General features: G+C 38.5%; 1 protein-coding gene across 13 annotated transcripts in view; it reads left to right on the top strand.

The window, feature by feature from the left end:
- DNAH12 (dynein axonemal heavy chain 12) overlaps positions 1-16,341 on the top strand; it is a 346,345-nt gene that overhangs the window by 160,127 nt on the left and 169,877 nt on the right. For all 13 annotated transcript variants that reach the window (XM_078351228.1, XM_078351230.1, XM_078351232.1 and 10 more), the window contains 6 exons: positions 1,414-1,565; positions 5,153-5,291; positions 7,136-7,302; positions 13,840-14,095; positions 14,965-15,264; positions 15,768-15,946. In XM_078351228.1, coding sequence (XP_078207354.1) covers positions 1,414-1,565; positions 5,153-5,291; positions 7,136-7,302; positions 13,840-14,095; positions 14,965-15,264; positions 15,768-15,946 — 1,193 coding nt within the window. The remainder of the gene's footprint in view (positions 1-1,413; positions 1,566-5,152; positions 5,292-7,135; positions 7,303-13,839; positions 14,096-14,964; positions 15,265-15,767; positions 15,947-16,341) is intronic.

Here is a 16,341-nt window from a genome sequence, read left to right as displayed (position 1 = left end):
AAATGAATATCAAACAATCCAGCTTAGAGAGGTAAAGGTCTCTAGGACGGGGAAAGTGAGAGTAGGGAAATGCTGTTTTTCTTAATCTTATAAATCCTTCGACTGTGAAATATGTATATATTTAATGTTGATTAAAAAAAAGCTAACATTTAAAAACATACAAATATGAATTATTAAAGAAACATACACCCAAACTTGCAACATACATGTATAATTTGCTGTAAGAAAGGAAAAGATTTAGAGATTCCAGCCACAGCTCTGGAATAGGGTCCTAGACTCCTCCTACTCTGGCAGGTATTAAAACTTTTGTTACTTAATAGTGGAAAGGCCGGGCATGGTGGCTCATGCCTGTAATCCCAGCACTTTGGGAGGCCGAGGCGGGCGGATCATGAGGTGAGAAGATCGACACTATCCTGGCCGACATGGTGAAACCCTGTCTCTGCTAAAAACAGACACACACACACATACACGCGCGCGTGCGCGCACACACACACACACACACACACAATTAGCCAGGCATGGTGGCACCCACCTGTAGTCCCAGCTACTCGGAAGGCTGAGGCAGGGAAATTGCTTGAACCCGGGAGGCAAAGGTTGTAATGAGCCCAGATAGTGCCACTGTACTCCTGTCTGGTGATAGAGTAAGACTCCATCTCAAAAAAAAAAAAAAAAAAAAAAAATCAGTGGAAGGGTTGTGAGTCTCCAAGGAGGGGTCATAACAACCTGGAGAAGATAATGATTAGGGCTGGAGTGAAGATTGGGAGGCACTCAGGGGTGTCAGGTTAGCAGCTATTTAGCCAGTGGTTCAGAAGAATTTCATATCGTAACCATCAATACAGCTATGCTGATAAATATCCTGATAGTTTCAGCCTGGATAAAAATGCTAAAGAAAATAATGTTAGAGAAACAAATGTAGTGGTTTTACTGATATTTTATTTTTAGTTAGATTATTGCCCATTTATTTTAAAATAAAAAAAGTAAAGCCAAAATCCAGGAAATTGTTACTTGAGGTACATTAGAGTAGCTTTCAAATAAATCCTTGATGTATGCAAAAGGGCATCTTGAAGGCATTTAGGGAATATTGAGTGTTAAGAAGAAATCAAGGCAAAAATATCTGAAATGTTAGATATTTTGAATATGTGATAACAAAAGTTTCATTGTGTTTTTCAGGTTATTAAAAAGGAAAATTTAAAAAGTATTTCTTAAATTGAACGGTGTTTTCATGAATGCTTATTTTATTAATCTGCTTTATGACTTAAAATATGTTATATGTGTTCTTCAATATGATTGTAATATTTTGTTAAAAGGAGGAAGACTGAAGTTTTTAAAAGCTAATATAATATAAATGTTGAAAAGAGCCTTTCAGATATAGCAAGTGTGTGGTTTCAATTTAAAACTTATCTTTTCTTGTAGCTGAAAAACAGAGGTCGCTGGCTCCACTGGAATGAATTAATTAAAAATACTAATTTAGGAGATAAACAAACCAAGATTCAAGACATCATAGTCCCTACGATGGACACAATCAGATATACATTTCTAATGGATTTGAGTATTACCTACTCCAAGTAAGTAACTCCGCTATAAACAAGTATTTTGAAATTAAAAGTACCATTTTAATAGGATTATGGCAATTTTTGGAGTATTTAAGATCATTCTTTTTCAGATAACTGAGATCCTGGGGGACTAATTGACAGGTTCAAAGTGACATCTGTTGCTATAGGCAAACCTGGAATGCACATTTCCCATTGCCCACTCCAAAGCCCTTGCCATCATACTTTGCTGCCTCATAAGTCACCTAACATTTTTCTGATTTGTAACAGCACACTAAAAGTCTGCTGCAGTGCTACTGTTAAAAAGGTATGCATTGGGCTGAGCATGGTGGCTCATGCCTGTAATTCCAGCACTTTGGGAGGCCAAGGTGGGCAAATCACCTGAAGTCAGGAATTTGAGACCAGCCTGACCAATGTGGAGAAACCCCACCTCTACTAAAAATACAACATTGCCAGGCGTGGTGCCACATGCCTGTAATCCCAGCTACTCAGGAGGCTGAGGGAGGAGAATGGCTTGAACCTGGGAGGTAAAGGTTGCAGTGAGCTGAGATTGAGCCATTGTATTCCAGCCAGGGCAACAAGAGCTAAACACCCCCTCTGCCCATCTACCTCACTCCCGCTCTGCCCCCCTCTCTCCTTTCCCCTCTCCCCTCTCTCCCCCTCGCTTCTCTGCCCCTCTTCCCCTCTTCCCCCTCTGCCCCCTCCCTCCACACACACACAGTATACATTCCACTGAAAGATTCAGTGTACTCCTGAGATGTCATTCTCTTATTACATTTGGCATTTTCACATATGTCCTGTGCCAGTTGTGGATTCCATAACTTAAGATTAATATTAAAAACTCAGACTTAACTCAGAAGAGTCCATCAAAAAAAGACACATGAAACTAATCAAAAATATGTACTCTTTGCATATCCATACCAACTTTCTTAATAACATTTAATAGTTATTTTTCTTTTAAAACAGTAGGCATAATTTATCATTCATATTATTTAAACTAGACAATATTAGATTCATAAATGTCTTTTTTGATAACCTGTTTCTGAATGCATTCTGTGAATAATTTTATCTTGTTTAAAAGAAAAAACAGAAAAAATACCTTATGAGGGAAAATTAGTTTACCCCTATTTTGTGTCTGTAGTTGCATCTTTGCATTTAAAAACTAAGCAAGGAAGACAGTTGCCAATTCTGGGACATTCCTAGTATAGCAGTTCTTTTTTTTTTTTTTTTTTTTTTTTTTTTTTTGAGATAGGATCTCACTCTGTCACCCAGTCTGGAGTGTGGTGGAACAATCATGGCTCACTGCAGTCTTGATTTCCCAGGTTCCAGCGATCCTCCCGCATCAGCCTCCCACATAGCTGGGACTACAGGCATGCACCACTATGCCATATTTTGTTTGTTTGTTTTTTTGATAAAGACAGGGTTGCCCAGACTGATCTCGAACTCCTGAGCTCAAGGAATCCACCTGCCTCAGCCTCCCAAAGTGCTGGAATTACATGTGTGAGCCACTGTGACCGGCAATACAGTTCTTTTGTGTCAAGAACCATTTGCCAGAATAATACTTTCAAATAAATAAGTACAAATAGAATTATATAGTAAACTATATATATATATATATATATATATATATATATATATATATATATATATGCAAACCATACATATATATGTAATTATAGATATATTATATTATTTTTTCTTGAGACAGAATTGTTCTCTCGTCTCCCAGGCTGGAGTGCAGTGGTATGATCTCAGCTTACTGCAACCTCTGCCCGCTGGGTTCAAGCGATTCTCCTGCCTCAGCCTCCCAAGTATCTGGGATTAAAGGCTCCTGCCACTATGCTTGGCTAACTTTTTTGTATTTTTGGTAGAGATGGGGTTTCACCACTTTGATCAGGCTGGTCTCTAACTTTTGGCCTCAAGTGATTCACCCACCTTGGCCTTCCAAAGTGTTGGGATTACAGACATGAGCCACCATGCCCAGCCAGTTTTTTTCCTATGTTGAAATACATTTATTAAAATATTGAACATATCTGGGCTACAGTAGTAATATATATGTTTCTTTATTAGCACATTAAATAACAAGATCTGTCAGTGGGTCTGATGACTATAATACCTTTGAAGAAGGAATGGGCATGAGGGATATTTTTGAGACACTGTAACAATTGTAATGTGTAGAATAATAGCTATGATTTCTACTGGTGACAAAGACACAGGTACTATTCATACAATTGCTACATCGTAGTCATCCCAGCTACTCAGGAGGCTGAGGCAGAAGAATTGCTTGAACCTGGGAGGCAGAGGTTGTGGTGAGCCAAGATAGTGCCATTGCACTCCAGCCTGGGCAACAAGAGCAAAACTCCACCTCAAAAAAAAAAAAAAAAAAAAAAAAATCGGAAACCTTGCTTGAAGCCTCGCTGAATAGAGAATTCCTTAGAGTTTGCTTTTAGACAAATATTTCAGTGAGTAATTGAATTGATTTTAAAATGCTGTTAACAGTATATATAACTGTTAGCTTTAGAATTCACTGTCATTCCATCTCTCACAAAACCTTTGGCTATTGAGATCACTGGGAAACAGCCTACAGCTGTCTTACTGTCATCACCCCATTATTCTGTTGCACATGCTGCCCCCATATCTGTACCCTAACTAAAAAGTACACATACAGCTCTTTTCTGAGGAGATAGACTTTGACTTTCTGTTTTAAAAAGTTAAGCATATTATTTTATAAGTGTTTTGTATATAGCAACATTGTATCTATTCAAATAATAGTTTATTACTATGAAAGTATCTGCAAGGCCAGGCACAGTGGCTCCTGTCTGTAATCCCAGTGCTTTGGGAGGCTGGGATGAGAGAATCACTTGAGGCCGAGAGTTTGAGACCAGCATGGGCAAAATAGCCAGGTCTTGTCTCTTCAAAACATTGCAAGTAAAAAAATTAGCTGGGTGTGGTGGCATGCCACCTGTAGTCCTAGCTACGTGGGAAGCTGAGTCAGGAGGATCACTTGAGCCCAGGAGTTTGAGGCTGCAGTGAGCTATGATCATGCCACTTCGTTCCAGACTGGGTGGCAGAGTGTGACCTTATCTCAAAAAATAAAAATAGGTCGGGCATGGTGGCCCATGCCTGTAATCTCCGCACTTTGGGAGGCTGAGGCAGGTAGATCACTTGAGGTCAGGAGTTCGAGACCAGCCTGGCCAACATTGTGAAACCCGTCTCTACTAAAAATACAAAAAACAGCCAGGTATGGTGGTTCACGCCTGTAGTCCCAGCTACTTGGGAGGCTGAGGCAGGAGGATTGCTTGAACCTGGGAGGTGGAGGTTGCAGTGAGCCATTATCATGCCACTGCACTCCAGCCTGGGCTGGACTCTGTCTCAAAAAAAGAATAAAAAATGATACAAAATAAAGTCCCTGCAACATTATGGAAAAATGTATGCCAATCATTACTTTTATCCATATTTCATGAAATAATAATTATGGGTAAAATATGAGTTTTTAATGAAGATGATTTGATTCTTATGTAAGCTTTTAACTACAGCCTCCTTTAGTAGAAATGTATACTGACTTTTCCATTTTGAATAATATATTCACTGTTTTTATTAAGGCCACTGCTTTTTGTGGGTCCAACGGGTACAGGAAAGTCTGTGTATGTGAAGGACAAGCTAATGAATCACTTGGAAAAGGACCGGTACTTTCCTTTTTATGTTAACTTTTCTGCACGGACCAGTGCCAATCAGGTTCAGGTTAGTTTAAAGATACAAACGTGGGTCTATCATTAATTTTTTTTGCCTCATTTGATCAGTGTTTAAAATTGTACATTAAATAAGCAACTGTATACTTCTATAAATTTAAAACTTTCAAATGTTTGGGGAATTACAAGTTTTGAAATTAATGACAAAAGTTTCAGAGAGCATTTTTACATTAGTGGGTTATTGAGATTTATTACCTTTTTTTTAAGCTTGAAGCAACAATTGATTTCTTAACTGGTGAAGGGAGTATAAAAGACACACCACGCGCGTGCGCGCGCGCGCGCACGCGAACACACACACACACACACACACACACACACACACACACACACACACGGTGGGGCAGTGACTGGGAGACCCAGGGAGAAATAAGAGAACTTTGAATTGTTCTCTCAAGACTCCTGGATGGTCCTCAGGGGCATTTGCTGCTCACTGGACCTTTCAAACCATAGGCTATTGTGTAACCTGTGACAGGGACCACGTAAGTGCATTCCACCCTTTGGCCTCAAATGTGCCAAGGTGAAACTACTTCATGAAACCTTTTCTAATTGCCGTTTGTATCGTCCATTCCTAAATGTATGCCTATCCATTATTTCCTGCCCCGTTTCTATTGTGTTAAGTCTATATATACTTCCCTGCACTTCAGAATCTTACAAATGTAGAACTTGTTTACTGTGGAGCTTTATTTGAATGAAAACAATAATTTTCGTTTATTTTTCCAATAGACAAGTAAGTTCCAAAAGTATTAGAACTATAAGAAAGCATCTACATTTATTTTGGCTATAAAAAGCTGCCAAATGGGCCGGGCGCGGTGGCTCAAGCCTGTAATCCCAGCACTTTCGGAGGCCAAGGCGGGTGGATCACGAGGTCACGAGATCGAGACCATCCTGGTCAACATGGTGAAACCCCCGTCTCTACTCAAAATACAAAAAATTAGCTGGGCATGGTGGCACGCGCCTGTAATCCCAGCTACTTGGGAGGCTGAGGCAGGAGAATTGCCTGAACCCAGGAGGCGGAGGTTGCGGTGAGCCGAGATCGCGCCATTGCACTCCTGGGTAACAAGACAGAAACTCCGTCTCAAAAAAAAAAGCTGCCAAATGTAAAGATTAATGCATTAAGTTAGTTTGTTTACGGGTATGTTGTTCAATACAGATGAACACAAAGAAGGAAACAACAGAATTTGGGGCTACTGGAGAGTAGAAGCGGGGAAGAGGGTGAGGACTGAAAAACTGCATATTGGGTACTATGCTTATTACCTCAGTGATGAAATAATCTGTACACCAACCCCCCGTAACACACAATTACCCATCTAACCTGCATGTATACTCCCCGAACCTGAAATAGAAGTTGGAAAGAAAAATTTATTCAGTGAAGAAAAAAATAAAAATAGATATGTTGGTTATCCAATGAGGAAAATATTATAGAAATTTTGGTGACATTTGTAGAAATATTGTAGAAATATGCATATACTACACAAAGATACATAAATATGTGTGTAACAATTGTGAGTGCATAGAAGGATTTCAACAAATGTCTAAATGATGTTGATTGTGAAGTTTAGTATCACCCTAAAAATGAATAAATAAAAATACACACATAATGCTGCTTTGTATGCTTTCCCTCAGAGACTTAAACTTTGTTTTTCTGGTGGTAAATATGACATTTTATGGTAAGTTAATCATTGATAAATTCAGCAGATAACAATTGTTACTGATAAAAATTCCATGGATTCTCGCAAAATGGGTTGTTTTACTTGTTGATACTGATTTAACATAAGTATAATAATAAATACATAATTCAATTATAAGTAAATATACTACTCTTCCTTTATATTTCAGAACATTATCATGGCCAGATTGGATAAAAGACGCAAAGGAGTCTTTGGACCACCTATGGGAAGGAAGTGTATAATTTTCATAGATGATATGAACATGCCTGCACTGGAGAAATATGGAGCTCAACCTCCTATTGAATTATTACGACAATTTTTTGACTGTGGACATTGGTAACTATTTATTTCAAGTCTCAAGTTATTCCGAAGTTATAGCTCAGTTTTTCTTTTAGATTTCCAAAGTAAAATATATTTTTCAAGCTGTTTAGGGAAAAGAATGGTTGCTATAATTTCCTATACAGTAAGGAAGGCTTTCTAATATCTTTCTAAAAGGCTATTTTAAATTAAGTGGAAGGTACAGAGATTTCCTATATATTCCCTGCCCGACACATACATAACCTCCCCAGTCTCAACATCCCCACCAAATTGACACATTTGTTACAACTGATGAACCTACACTGATAAATTGCAATCACCCAAAGTCCATAGTTTACTTTAGGGTTTGCTTTATATGTTGTACATGCTATGGGTTTGGAGAAATGTATATGACATGTATCCATCATTATAATATACAGAGTATTTTCACTGCTGTAAAGATACTCTGTGTTCTGTCTTTTCATTCCTACCCCAACTCCAGCCCATTTGTATGAGAGCCATTGATCTCTTACTCTCTCTATAGTTTAGCCATTTTCAGAATGTCAGATAGTTGGAATAATACGGTATGTAGCCTTTTCAGTCTAGCTTCTTTCGTTTAGTGATAGGCATTTGAGTTTCCCTCAAGTCTTCTCGCGGCTTGAAAGCTCATTTCCTTTTAGCACTAACTAACATCCCATTGTCTGGATATACCCCAATTTACTAATTCATTAACCTACTGAAGGACATCTTGGTTGCTTCCATGTTTTTGGCAATTATGAATAAAGTGCTCTAAACATTTGTGTATGGGTTTTATGTGAGCATAAGTTGTCAGCTTCTTTGAATAAATACCAAAGAACACAATTGCTGAACAATATGGTAAGAATATGTTTAGTTTTGTAAGAAACCACCAAATCATCTTCCAAAATAACCATACCATTTTGTGTTCCCATCAGGAACGAATGAGAGTTAGTGTTGCTCCACATCTTCTCTGGCATTTGGCATTGTCAGCGTTCTAGATTTTGGCACACTAATAAGTGTGTGGTGGTATTTCATTGTTTTAATTTGCATTTCCCTGATGACATGTGATAAGAAGCATCCTTCAATATGTTTATTTGCCCTCTGTGTATCTTACTTGGTGAGGTGTCAGTTAAGGTCTTTGGCCATTTTTAAATTGAGTTTTTTACTTACTTATTGAGTTTTAAGAATTCTTCGTATATTTTGGATGATAGTCCTTTACAGATGTGTCTTTTGAAATTATTTCTCCAAGTCAGGCCTGTCTTCGCATTCTCCTGACGTTGTCTTTGGCAGAGCAGAAGTTGTTAATTTTAATGAAGTACAGTTTTTCAACTAATCCGTTGGTGTTGTGTCTGGAAAAAGTCATTGCCATACCCAGGTTCAACTAGGTTTACTCGTATGCTATCTTCTAGGAGTTTTATAGTATTGCCTTTATTATTTAGGCCAGTGATCCATTTTTAGTTAATTGTTGTGAAGGGTGTAAATTATGTATAGATAAATGTTTTGCGTGTGGATGTTCAGTTGTTTAACAATATTTGTTTTCTGCTAAAAGACAGGGGTCTTGCTATGTTGTCCAGGCTGTTCTCAAATGTTGGCTTCAAGCAATTCTTCTGCCTCAGCCTCATGGGTAGTTGGGATTACAGGTGTGAGGCACTGTGGGCAGCGACATTTGTTGAAAAGACTATCTTTGCTCCATAATATTGCCTTTGCTTCTTTGTCAAAGATCAGTTGACTATATTTATTGGGTCTATTTCTGGGCTCTCTATTCTGTTCCATTGACCTATTTGTCTCTTCTGCCAGTACCACATTGTCTTGACTACTGTAGTTTTATAGTAAGCCTTAAAGTTGGGTAGTGTCAGTCCTCTGGCTGTGTTTTTCTCTTTTAATAGTGTTGACTAATCTGGGCCTTTGGCCTCTCCATATGAACTTTAGAATCAGTTTCTCAATATCTAAAAATAACTTGCTGAGACTTAGATTGGGATTGCATTGAATCTACCAGTCAAGTTTGGAAGAACTCTCATCTTCATAATATTGTTTTTCTATCTGTGAACATGGAGTCTCTCTCTTTATTTAGTACTTTGATTTAGTTCATCAGCGTTTTATAGTTTTCCTCATATAGATCTTCTATATATTTTTTTAGATATATCCCTAAGTATTTCACCAGGAGTGGATGCTAATGTAAATGGTATGGTACCTTTTTTTGTTGTTTGTTTTGAGATGGAGTCTTGGTCTGTCACACCAGCTGGAGTGCAGTGGCATGATCTTGGCTTACTACAACCTCTGCCTCCGGGTTCAAGCAATTCTCCTGCCTCAGCCTCCCAATTTGCTGGGATTACAGGCATGTGCCACCATGCCCAACTAACTTTTGTATTTTTAGTAGAGACGGGTTTTCACCCTGTTAGCTAGACTGGTCTTGAACTCCTGACCTCAAGTGATCCAACAGCCTCAGCCTCCCAAAGTGCTGGGATTACAGGTGTAAGCCACTGTACCTGGCCCAGATATTGTACTTTTAATTTCAAATTCCACTTGCTTATCGCCGGTATATGAAAAAGTGATTAACTTTTGCAGGATAACTGTTTATTCTGCAAGCTTGCTATAATCACTTATTAGTTTGAGGAGTTTTTTGTAGTTCTTTCATATTTTTTTATAGATCATCATGTTATCTGCAAACAAAGACAGTTTCATTTTTTTCTTCCCAGTCTACCTCTTTTTTTCTCGTCTTATTGCTAGCATTTAGTACGATGTTGAAAAGAAGTGGCGAGAGGGGACTTTCTTATCTTCTTCCTGATTTTGGTGGAAAAGCTTGGAGAGTCTCGTCATTTGATATTAGCTGTAAGGATAATAACATCTTACCTAGTTGAAGACGTTACCTTTATTTTCAGTTTACTGAGAGGTTTTTGGTTTTTTAGCTTTTTGGGACATAGTCTCACTTCGTTGTCCAGGCTGGGGTGTAGTGGCGTGATCTTGGCTTATTATAACTTCTGCCTCCCAGTTTCAAGTGATTCTCATGCCCCAGTCTCCCAAGTAGCTGGGATTACAGGTATGCACCACCACACACCCAGCTAATTTTTCTATTTTTAGTAGAGATGGTTTGGCCACGTTGACCAGGCTGGTCTCAAACTCCTGACCTCAAGTGATCTGCCCGCCTCGATATCCCAAAGTGCTGGGATTACAGGTGTGAGCCCCCATGCCAAGCTTGGAGGATTATTAATTGGCCTAACTTCCATATTGTATCTCAAGGAATAGGAAGGTCTGAGAAGAGGGAGAGAGATGGGGAACAGCCAGTCAGAGGAACAGTCAGAACACACACTTTTATCAGTATGAGTTAAGTTTTTCTTCTTATATAGGTGCAACTCAAGGTGCTCCAAAACAATTACGATAGTAACATCAAAGATTACTTATCACAGATTACTGTACCAGACATAACGATAATAAAAAAAGTTTGATATATTGCAAGAATTACCAAAATGTGACACAGAGACCAGAAGTAAGCAAATGTTGCTGGAAATATGGTGCCTGTAGACCTGTTCAACATAGGGTTTCTAAAAGCCTTTTTCAGGCTAGGCATGGTGGCTCATGTCTATAATCTGGCTCTCTGGGAAGCCAAAGTGGGCAGATCACCTGAGGACAGGAGTTCGAAACCAGCCAGACAAACATGGAGAAACCCCATCTCTTCTAAAAATACAAAATTAGCTGGGAATGGTGGCACATGCCGTAATCTCATCTACTCAGGAGGCTGAGGCAGGAGAATCACTTGAACCTAGGAGATGGAGATTGTGGGAGCTGAGATGGTGCCACTGCACTCTAGCCTGGACAACAAGAGTGAAACTTTCTGTCTTAAAAAACAGCAAACAACAACAACAACAACAAAAAAAAAAACCTGGCAGGCTGTGGTGGCTTACACCTGTAATCCCAGCACTTTGGGAGGCAAGGTGGGCAGATCATGAGGTCAGGAGATCGAGACCATCCTGACGAACAACAGTGAAACCCCATCTCTACTAAAAATACAAAAAATTAGGTGGGCTTGGGGGCATGCACCTGTAGTCCCAGCTGCTTGGGAAGCTGAGGCAGGAGAATCACTTGAACCTAGGAGGTGGAGGTTGCAATGAGCTGAGATCATGCCACTGCACTCCAACCTGGGTGATAGAGTGAGACTCTGTCTCAAAAACACAAACAAAACCTTTTTCAGTTTGTAAAATATATAGTATCAGCTAGGCATGGTGGTTCACACCTGTAATCCCAGCACTTTCGGAGGCCAGGGAAGGTGGATCAGAAGGTCAAGAGATCGAGACCATCCTGGCCAACATGGTAAAACCCTGTCTCTACTAAAAAATAGAAAAATTAGTCGGGCATGGTGGCATGCCCTGTAGTCCCAGCTACTCGGGAGGCTGAGGCAGGAGAATTGCTTGAACCTGGGAGGCGGAGGTTGCAGTGAGGCGAGATCACGTCACTGCACTGCAGCCTGGCAACAGATCAAGACTATCTCAAAAAGAAAAAAAAAAAAAAAAAAAGAAAAAAAAGAAAAGAAAAAAGCACAGTATCTGCAAAGCTTAATGAAGTGAAGTGAAATAAAATGGGATATGCCTACACTTCAACTATTAGTTTTAATTACTGAAAATAACTTACAGATTACATCCTTCAAAGTACCATTCCCCCAAGTCAAGAATTTGTGGGTAGTGTCCCACCTAAGTAACCATAATCAGCACCCGTTTTTTCTACCATGTTTAACTCTATATTTTCTGTGGCTGCTTGGGAATACCAACCATATCTTTGAGATGGCTTGGTTTTGACAGCAATTTTGTGGAAACCCTTCCATTCTCCCCACACCAATTTATGGTGATATCATTAGTTTCTAACCTGCAAGATACGGCACCTTTTAGTTAGGATGAATAATTCATTTCCTTCTCTTAAATGTACTTTTCTATTCCTTAATATGCCATGATTTTTTTTTTTTTTTGAGACAGAGTCTTGCTCTGTCCCCAGGTGCCAGGCTGGAGTACAGTGGCGCGATCTTGGCTCACTGCAACCTCCGCCTCTTGGGTTCAAGCAGTTCTCCTGCCTCAGCCTCTGGGTAGCTGGGACTACAGGCACACGCCACCATCCCCAACTAATTTTTTTGTATTTTTAGTAGAGACGGGGTTTCACCATTTGGCCAGGATGATCTCGATCTCTTATTTTTATTTTTTTATTTTTGAGACGGAGTTTTGCTCTTGTTACCCAGGCTGGCGTGCAATGGCGTGATCTCAGCTCACCGCAACCTCCGCCTCCTGGGTTCAGGTAATTCTTCTGCCTCAGACTCCTGAGTAGCTGGACTTACAGGCACGCGCCACCATGCCCAGCTAATTTTTTGTATTTTTAGTAGAGACGGGGTTTCACCATGTTGACCAGGATGGTCTCGATCTCTTGACCTCGTGATCCACCTGCCTCGGAAGTCAAGGGCAGACTAATTTCAAAGCTAAGTCATATTTTACAGATGCATTTTTGTTATTATAGGCCCTAGGAATTCTGCTTCCGGGAGATAACCATTGTTGAGATAATCACTGCGAGTATCTCAGGAGATAGTCACCCTCCTTAATTTTTTCTATATATTTTTACATTTGAAAATAGGCTCATATTACATGTGATATGTTATAAATTATTTTACACTTACATATTTATCTGGAATATCCGTATCAGTGCATCTTTGTCTACTCATTCATTTTATTCGCTTTTAATATTAGTTATGTGGATGTCACCATAATTTACTTAGCTGATCTTCCATTGAGGATTATTAGGGTTGTTACCAAAAACCTTATTTTTATACTTTCTAGCATGCTCTTAGCCTAAGGACTGGCTGGATAGAATCCTCCCCCAGCCTCTGTGTCTGTATGTCTGGGTGTCTGGGTCTGCAATAGCTTCAATACTAAAGACTTGATGGCTTATTGACAATAGCAACCTTTTACTCTGAGTGGTTCCAACTCAATTGTTTCATTCATTTTTCCCTAATGGGTCCCATTCTATAACAAAATGTATAGGTCCTATTTAGACATCCTTATCCACTCTGAAGTTATGGTTTGAGATGAGAAAAAGAAACTCAGGACATTGCTACAACCAGTTAGACTATATAAATTAGTGTTCAAACTGTGACATTTCTGAGAGTAAAAGGGGAGTGTTATAAATAATTACTTCAATACAACAAGCACAAGCCAGACTTGTCCTAGGTAAAATGAGATACACGGTCACCTTATCTATAAACAGTTACAAATAGGATTGATCGCTCATCTATGCTTCTAGATCTTGAATAAGAAAGGAGAAATGGAGAGCCAAACTGCAAGGAAGACTATGAAAGAGAGGAAAAAGTAAGAGGAAGGGTCATTCTAGATACCCAGAATCTGGGTAACAGAATCAGTCATGGAGGGGAGAAATGAAATTCTGCTTTTAAAAAAATTCTGTCCTACTCAAAGTGTTATCTGAAGTTATTCCTTTTAGAGAAGCTAAAATCTGATTAAATTTCTTGGGAGATGTATATTTCATTCCATCTTTATAACAGATTATCTAAAAAATTTTTATGCTCTTTCTAAGGTACGACCTTAAGGACACAGGTAAAATCACGCTGGTGGACATAGAGCTGATTGCTGCAATGGGCCCTCCAGGTGGTGGAAGAAATCCAGTTACTCCCCGTTTTATTCGACATTTCAACGTCTGCAGTATTAATTCTTTTAGTGATGAAACTATGGTCCGAATCTTCTCGTCTATTGTAGCATTCTACCTTAGAACTCGTGAATTTCCTCCAGAGTACTTTGTAATTGGGAACCAGATAGTTAATGGGACTATGGAGGTCAGTCAATAAAGCAGTGTAAATGTTTTGATATTACATATTGCCCTCATTTTATTTTTTAACATTGTTTCCCACTTAGCTGTCTACTTTGATCTTTGGTGTCAGAGAAACTGTTCAGAAGACCAGAGAATGGGAAGATCACAGGATTTGAAATCAGGGAATCTAACTTGGGTTGGGCCTTGACTGCTATTTCCCAGCTATATGACTTAGAGCAAGTAATTTGACATTCCAGAGGCTTTGTTTTTTAATCACTAAAATTATTCACCTTTAAATGGTACAACCATAATAACTGGGAAATAAAAGTAGAGATGGGGTTTCTATTTGGACGGGCTTGGATGGAATCAGATAATATTAACTTCCCTTAACTTCATGATGCCTGGCTGAGTGCTGTAAGCCAAAATAAACATATATGCCATACTAGGCTTAGTACTATGCAGTTTTCTCAGCCAATATAAATCTTTTTTGTTCTTTTTGAAACAGTCTCCCTTTGTGCCCAGGCTGGAGTGCAATTGTGCAATCTTGGCTCACTGTAACCTCCACCTCTACCTCCCAGGTTCAAGCCATTCTTCTGCTTCAGCCTCCTGAGTAGCTGGCGTTACAGGTGTGCGCCATGATGCCCAGCTAATTTTTGTATTTTTAGTAGAGATGGGTTTTTGCCATGTTGGCTAGGCTGGTCTCGAACTCCTGACCTCAGATAATCTGCCCCTCTCAGCCTCCCAAAGTGCTGGGATTACAGGTGTGAGCCACCACGTCCAGCCCAAGCCAATATAATCTGATAGAGCAAATATTTTGTATAACATTACATTGGTTATATGACTTTGCTGATTATAAGCATTTTATTTTTGCTTTGTTTCTTTTTTCATATTCAGATATATAAACAATCCATGGAAAATCTTTTACCCACTCCCACCAAATCCCATTATACTTTCAACTTGCGTGATTTTTCACGTGTCATCCGCGGCTGTTTACTCATCGAAAGAGACTCTGTGCAGAGCAAACACACTGTGATCCGTCTGTTTGTGCATGAGGTTCTCCGAGTGTTTTACGACCGCCTGATTAATGATGATGATCGAAGATGGCTGTTCCAGTTAACTAAAACTGTTGTGAAGGAACATTTTAAAGAATCATTTGACAGTATCTTTTCACATTTGAGGAAACAAAATGCACCAGTGAGTACAGTGATTAAGAACATATCAAGTTAAAGCATAAATATATGAATTGTTAACATTATCTTTTTAAAAATCATTTTTAAACGAACATATTCTTTTAGCTTTCCTTGTAGATAGGTGTTTGTTTTGAGAAGATTTATCTTCATAGGAATATGTGTGCAACATAGAAGTTACTTAAAGAATAACACCGTATGTGATAGGGAATAAATGATATAATAGATATAAAGTGCTTAACATGATGACCATCACGAAATAACCACTCAATAAATGGGAGTCGCTCAGAATGACTTCTCTAGCCTAACGACAACAAAACATATGATAGAAAATCTTACTTTTTATTTTCAAAGGATATAATTTCAGGTATTAATCTTATAAGTATATTATTTACTACCCTAATGTTTAAGAATTAATCATTTTATAACATGGATGAAACAAAAATTTTGTATGTTAAATTTATTTTTAAATGTTTTATGTTTTGTAATTTGTTGATTTCTTTTTTATAGGTAACTGAAGAAGACTTAAGAAATCTCATGTTTGGTGATTATATGAATCCTGACCTTGAAGGAGATGAGAGACTTTATATTGAAATTCCAAATAATCATCATTTTAATGATGTTGTGGACCAGTGCTTAGATGAGTATAATCAAACTCACAAAACAAGAATGAATCTTGTCATTTTTAGGTACCTATGTTTGGTGTTGATGTTTGTAATTGCTATCTGTAAAATATTACTAAGAAATGTTTAAAATGTGCCAAAAGGTGTAAAGAAAAATACAGTGAAAAACTTTGTACCCACTATCCAGCATAATACATAAAATATTAGTAATGTATTTGAAGCTCCCTGTTGTAGCCGTCCTCTCTCCTGCATCCTGTGTCATATGTGTAGTAGTGAAAAGAAACTTGTGTTTCTTAGAACTTTTACTATTCATGTGTATATTCCTAAATACATATGCAGTCTTTTTCTCATATTTAAAAACTGCTTATAAATGGTATAATACTGGATACAGTCTTCTGTTAGTTTCTTATTCCATATTGTGAGAGTCATGGAAAAATGAATTTTACAACTCTATTGCATTC

The sequence above is a fragment of the Callithrix jacchus genome, chromosome 15 (assembly GCF_049354715.1).
Source record: "Callithrix jacchus isolate 240 chromosome 15, calJac240_pri, whole genome shotgun sequence".
NCBI lineage: Eukaryota > Metazoa > Chordata > Mammalia > Primates > Cebidae > Callithrix > Callithrix jacchus.
This window is presented reverse-complemented; position numbering and strand designations above follow the sequence as displayed.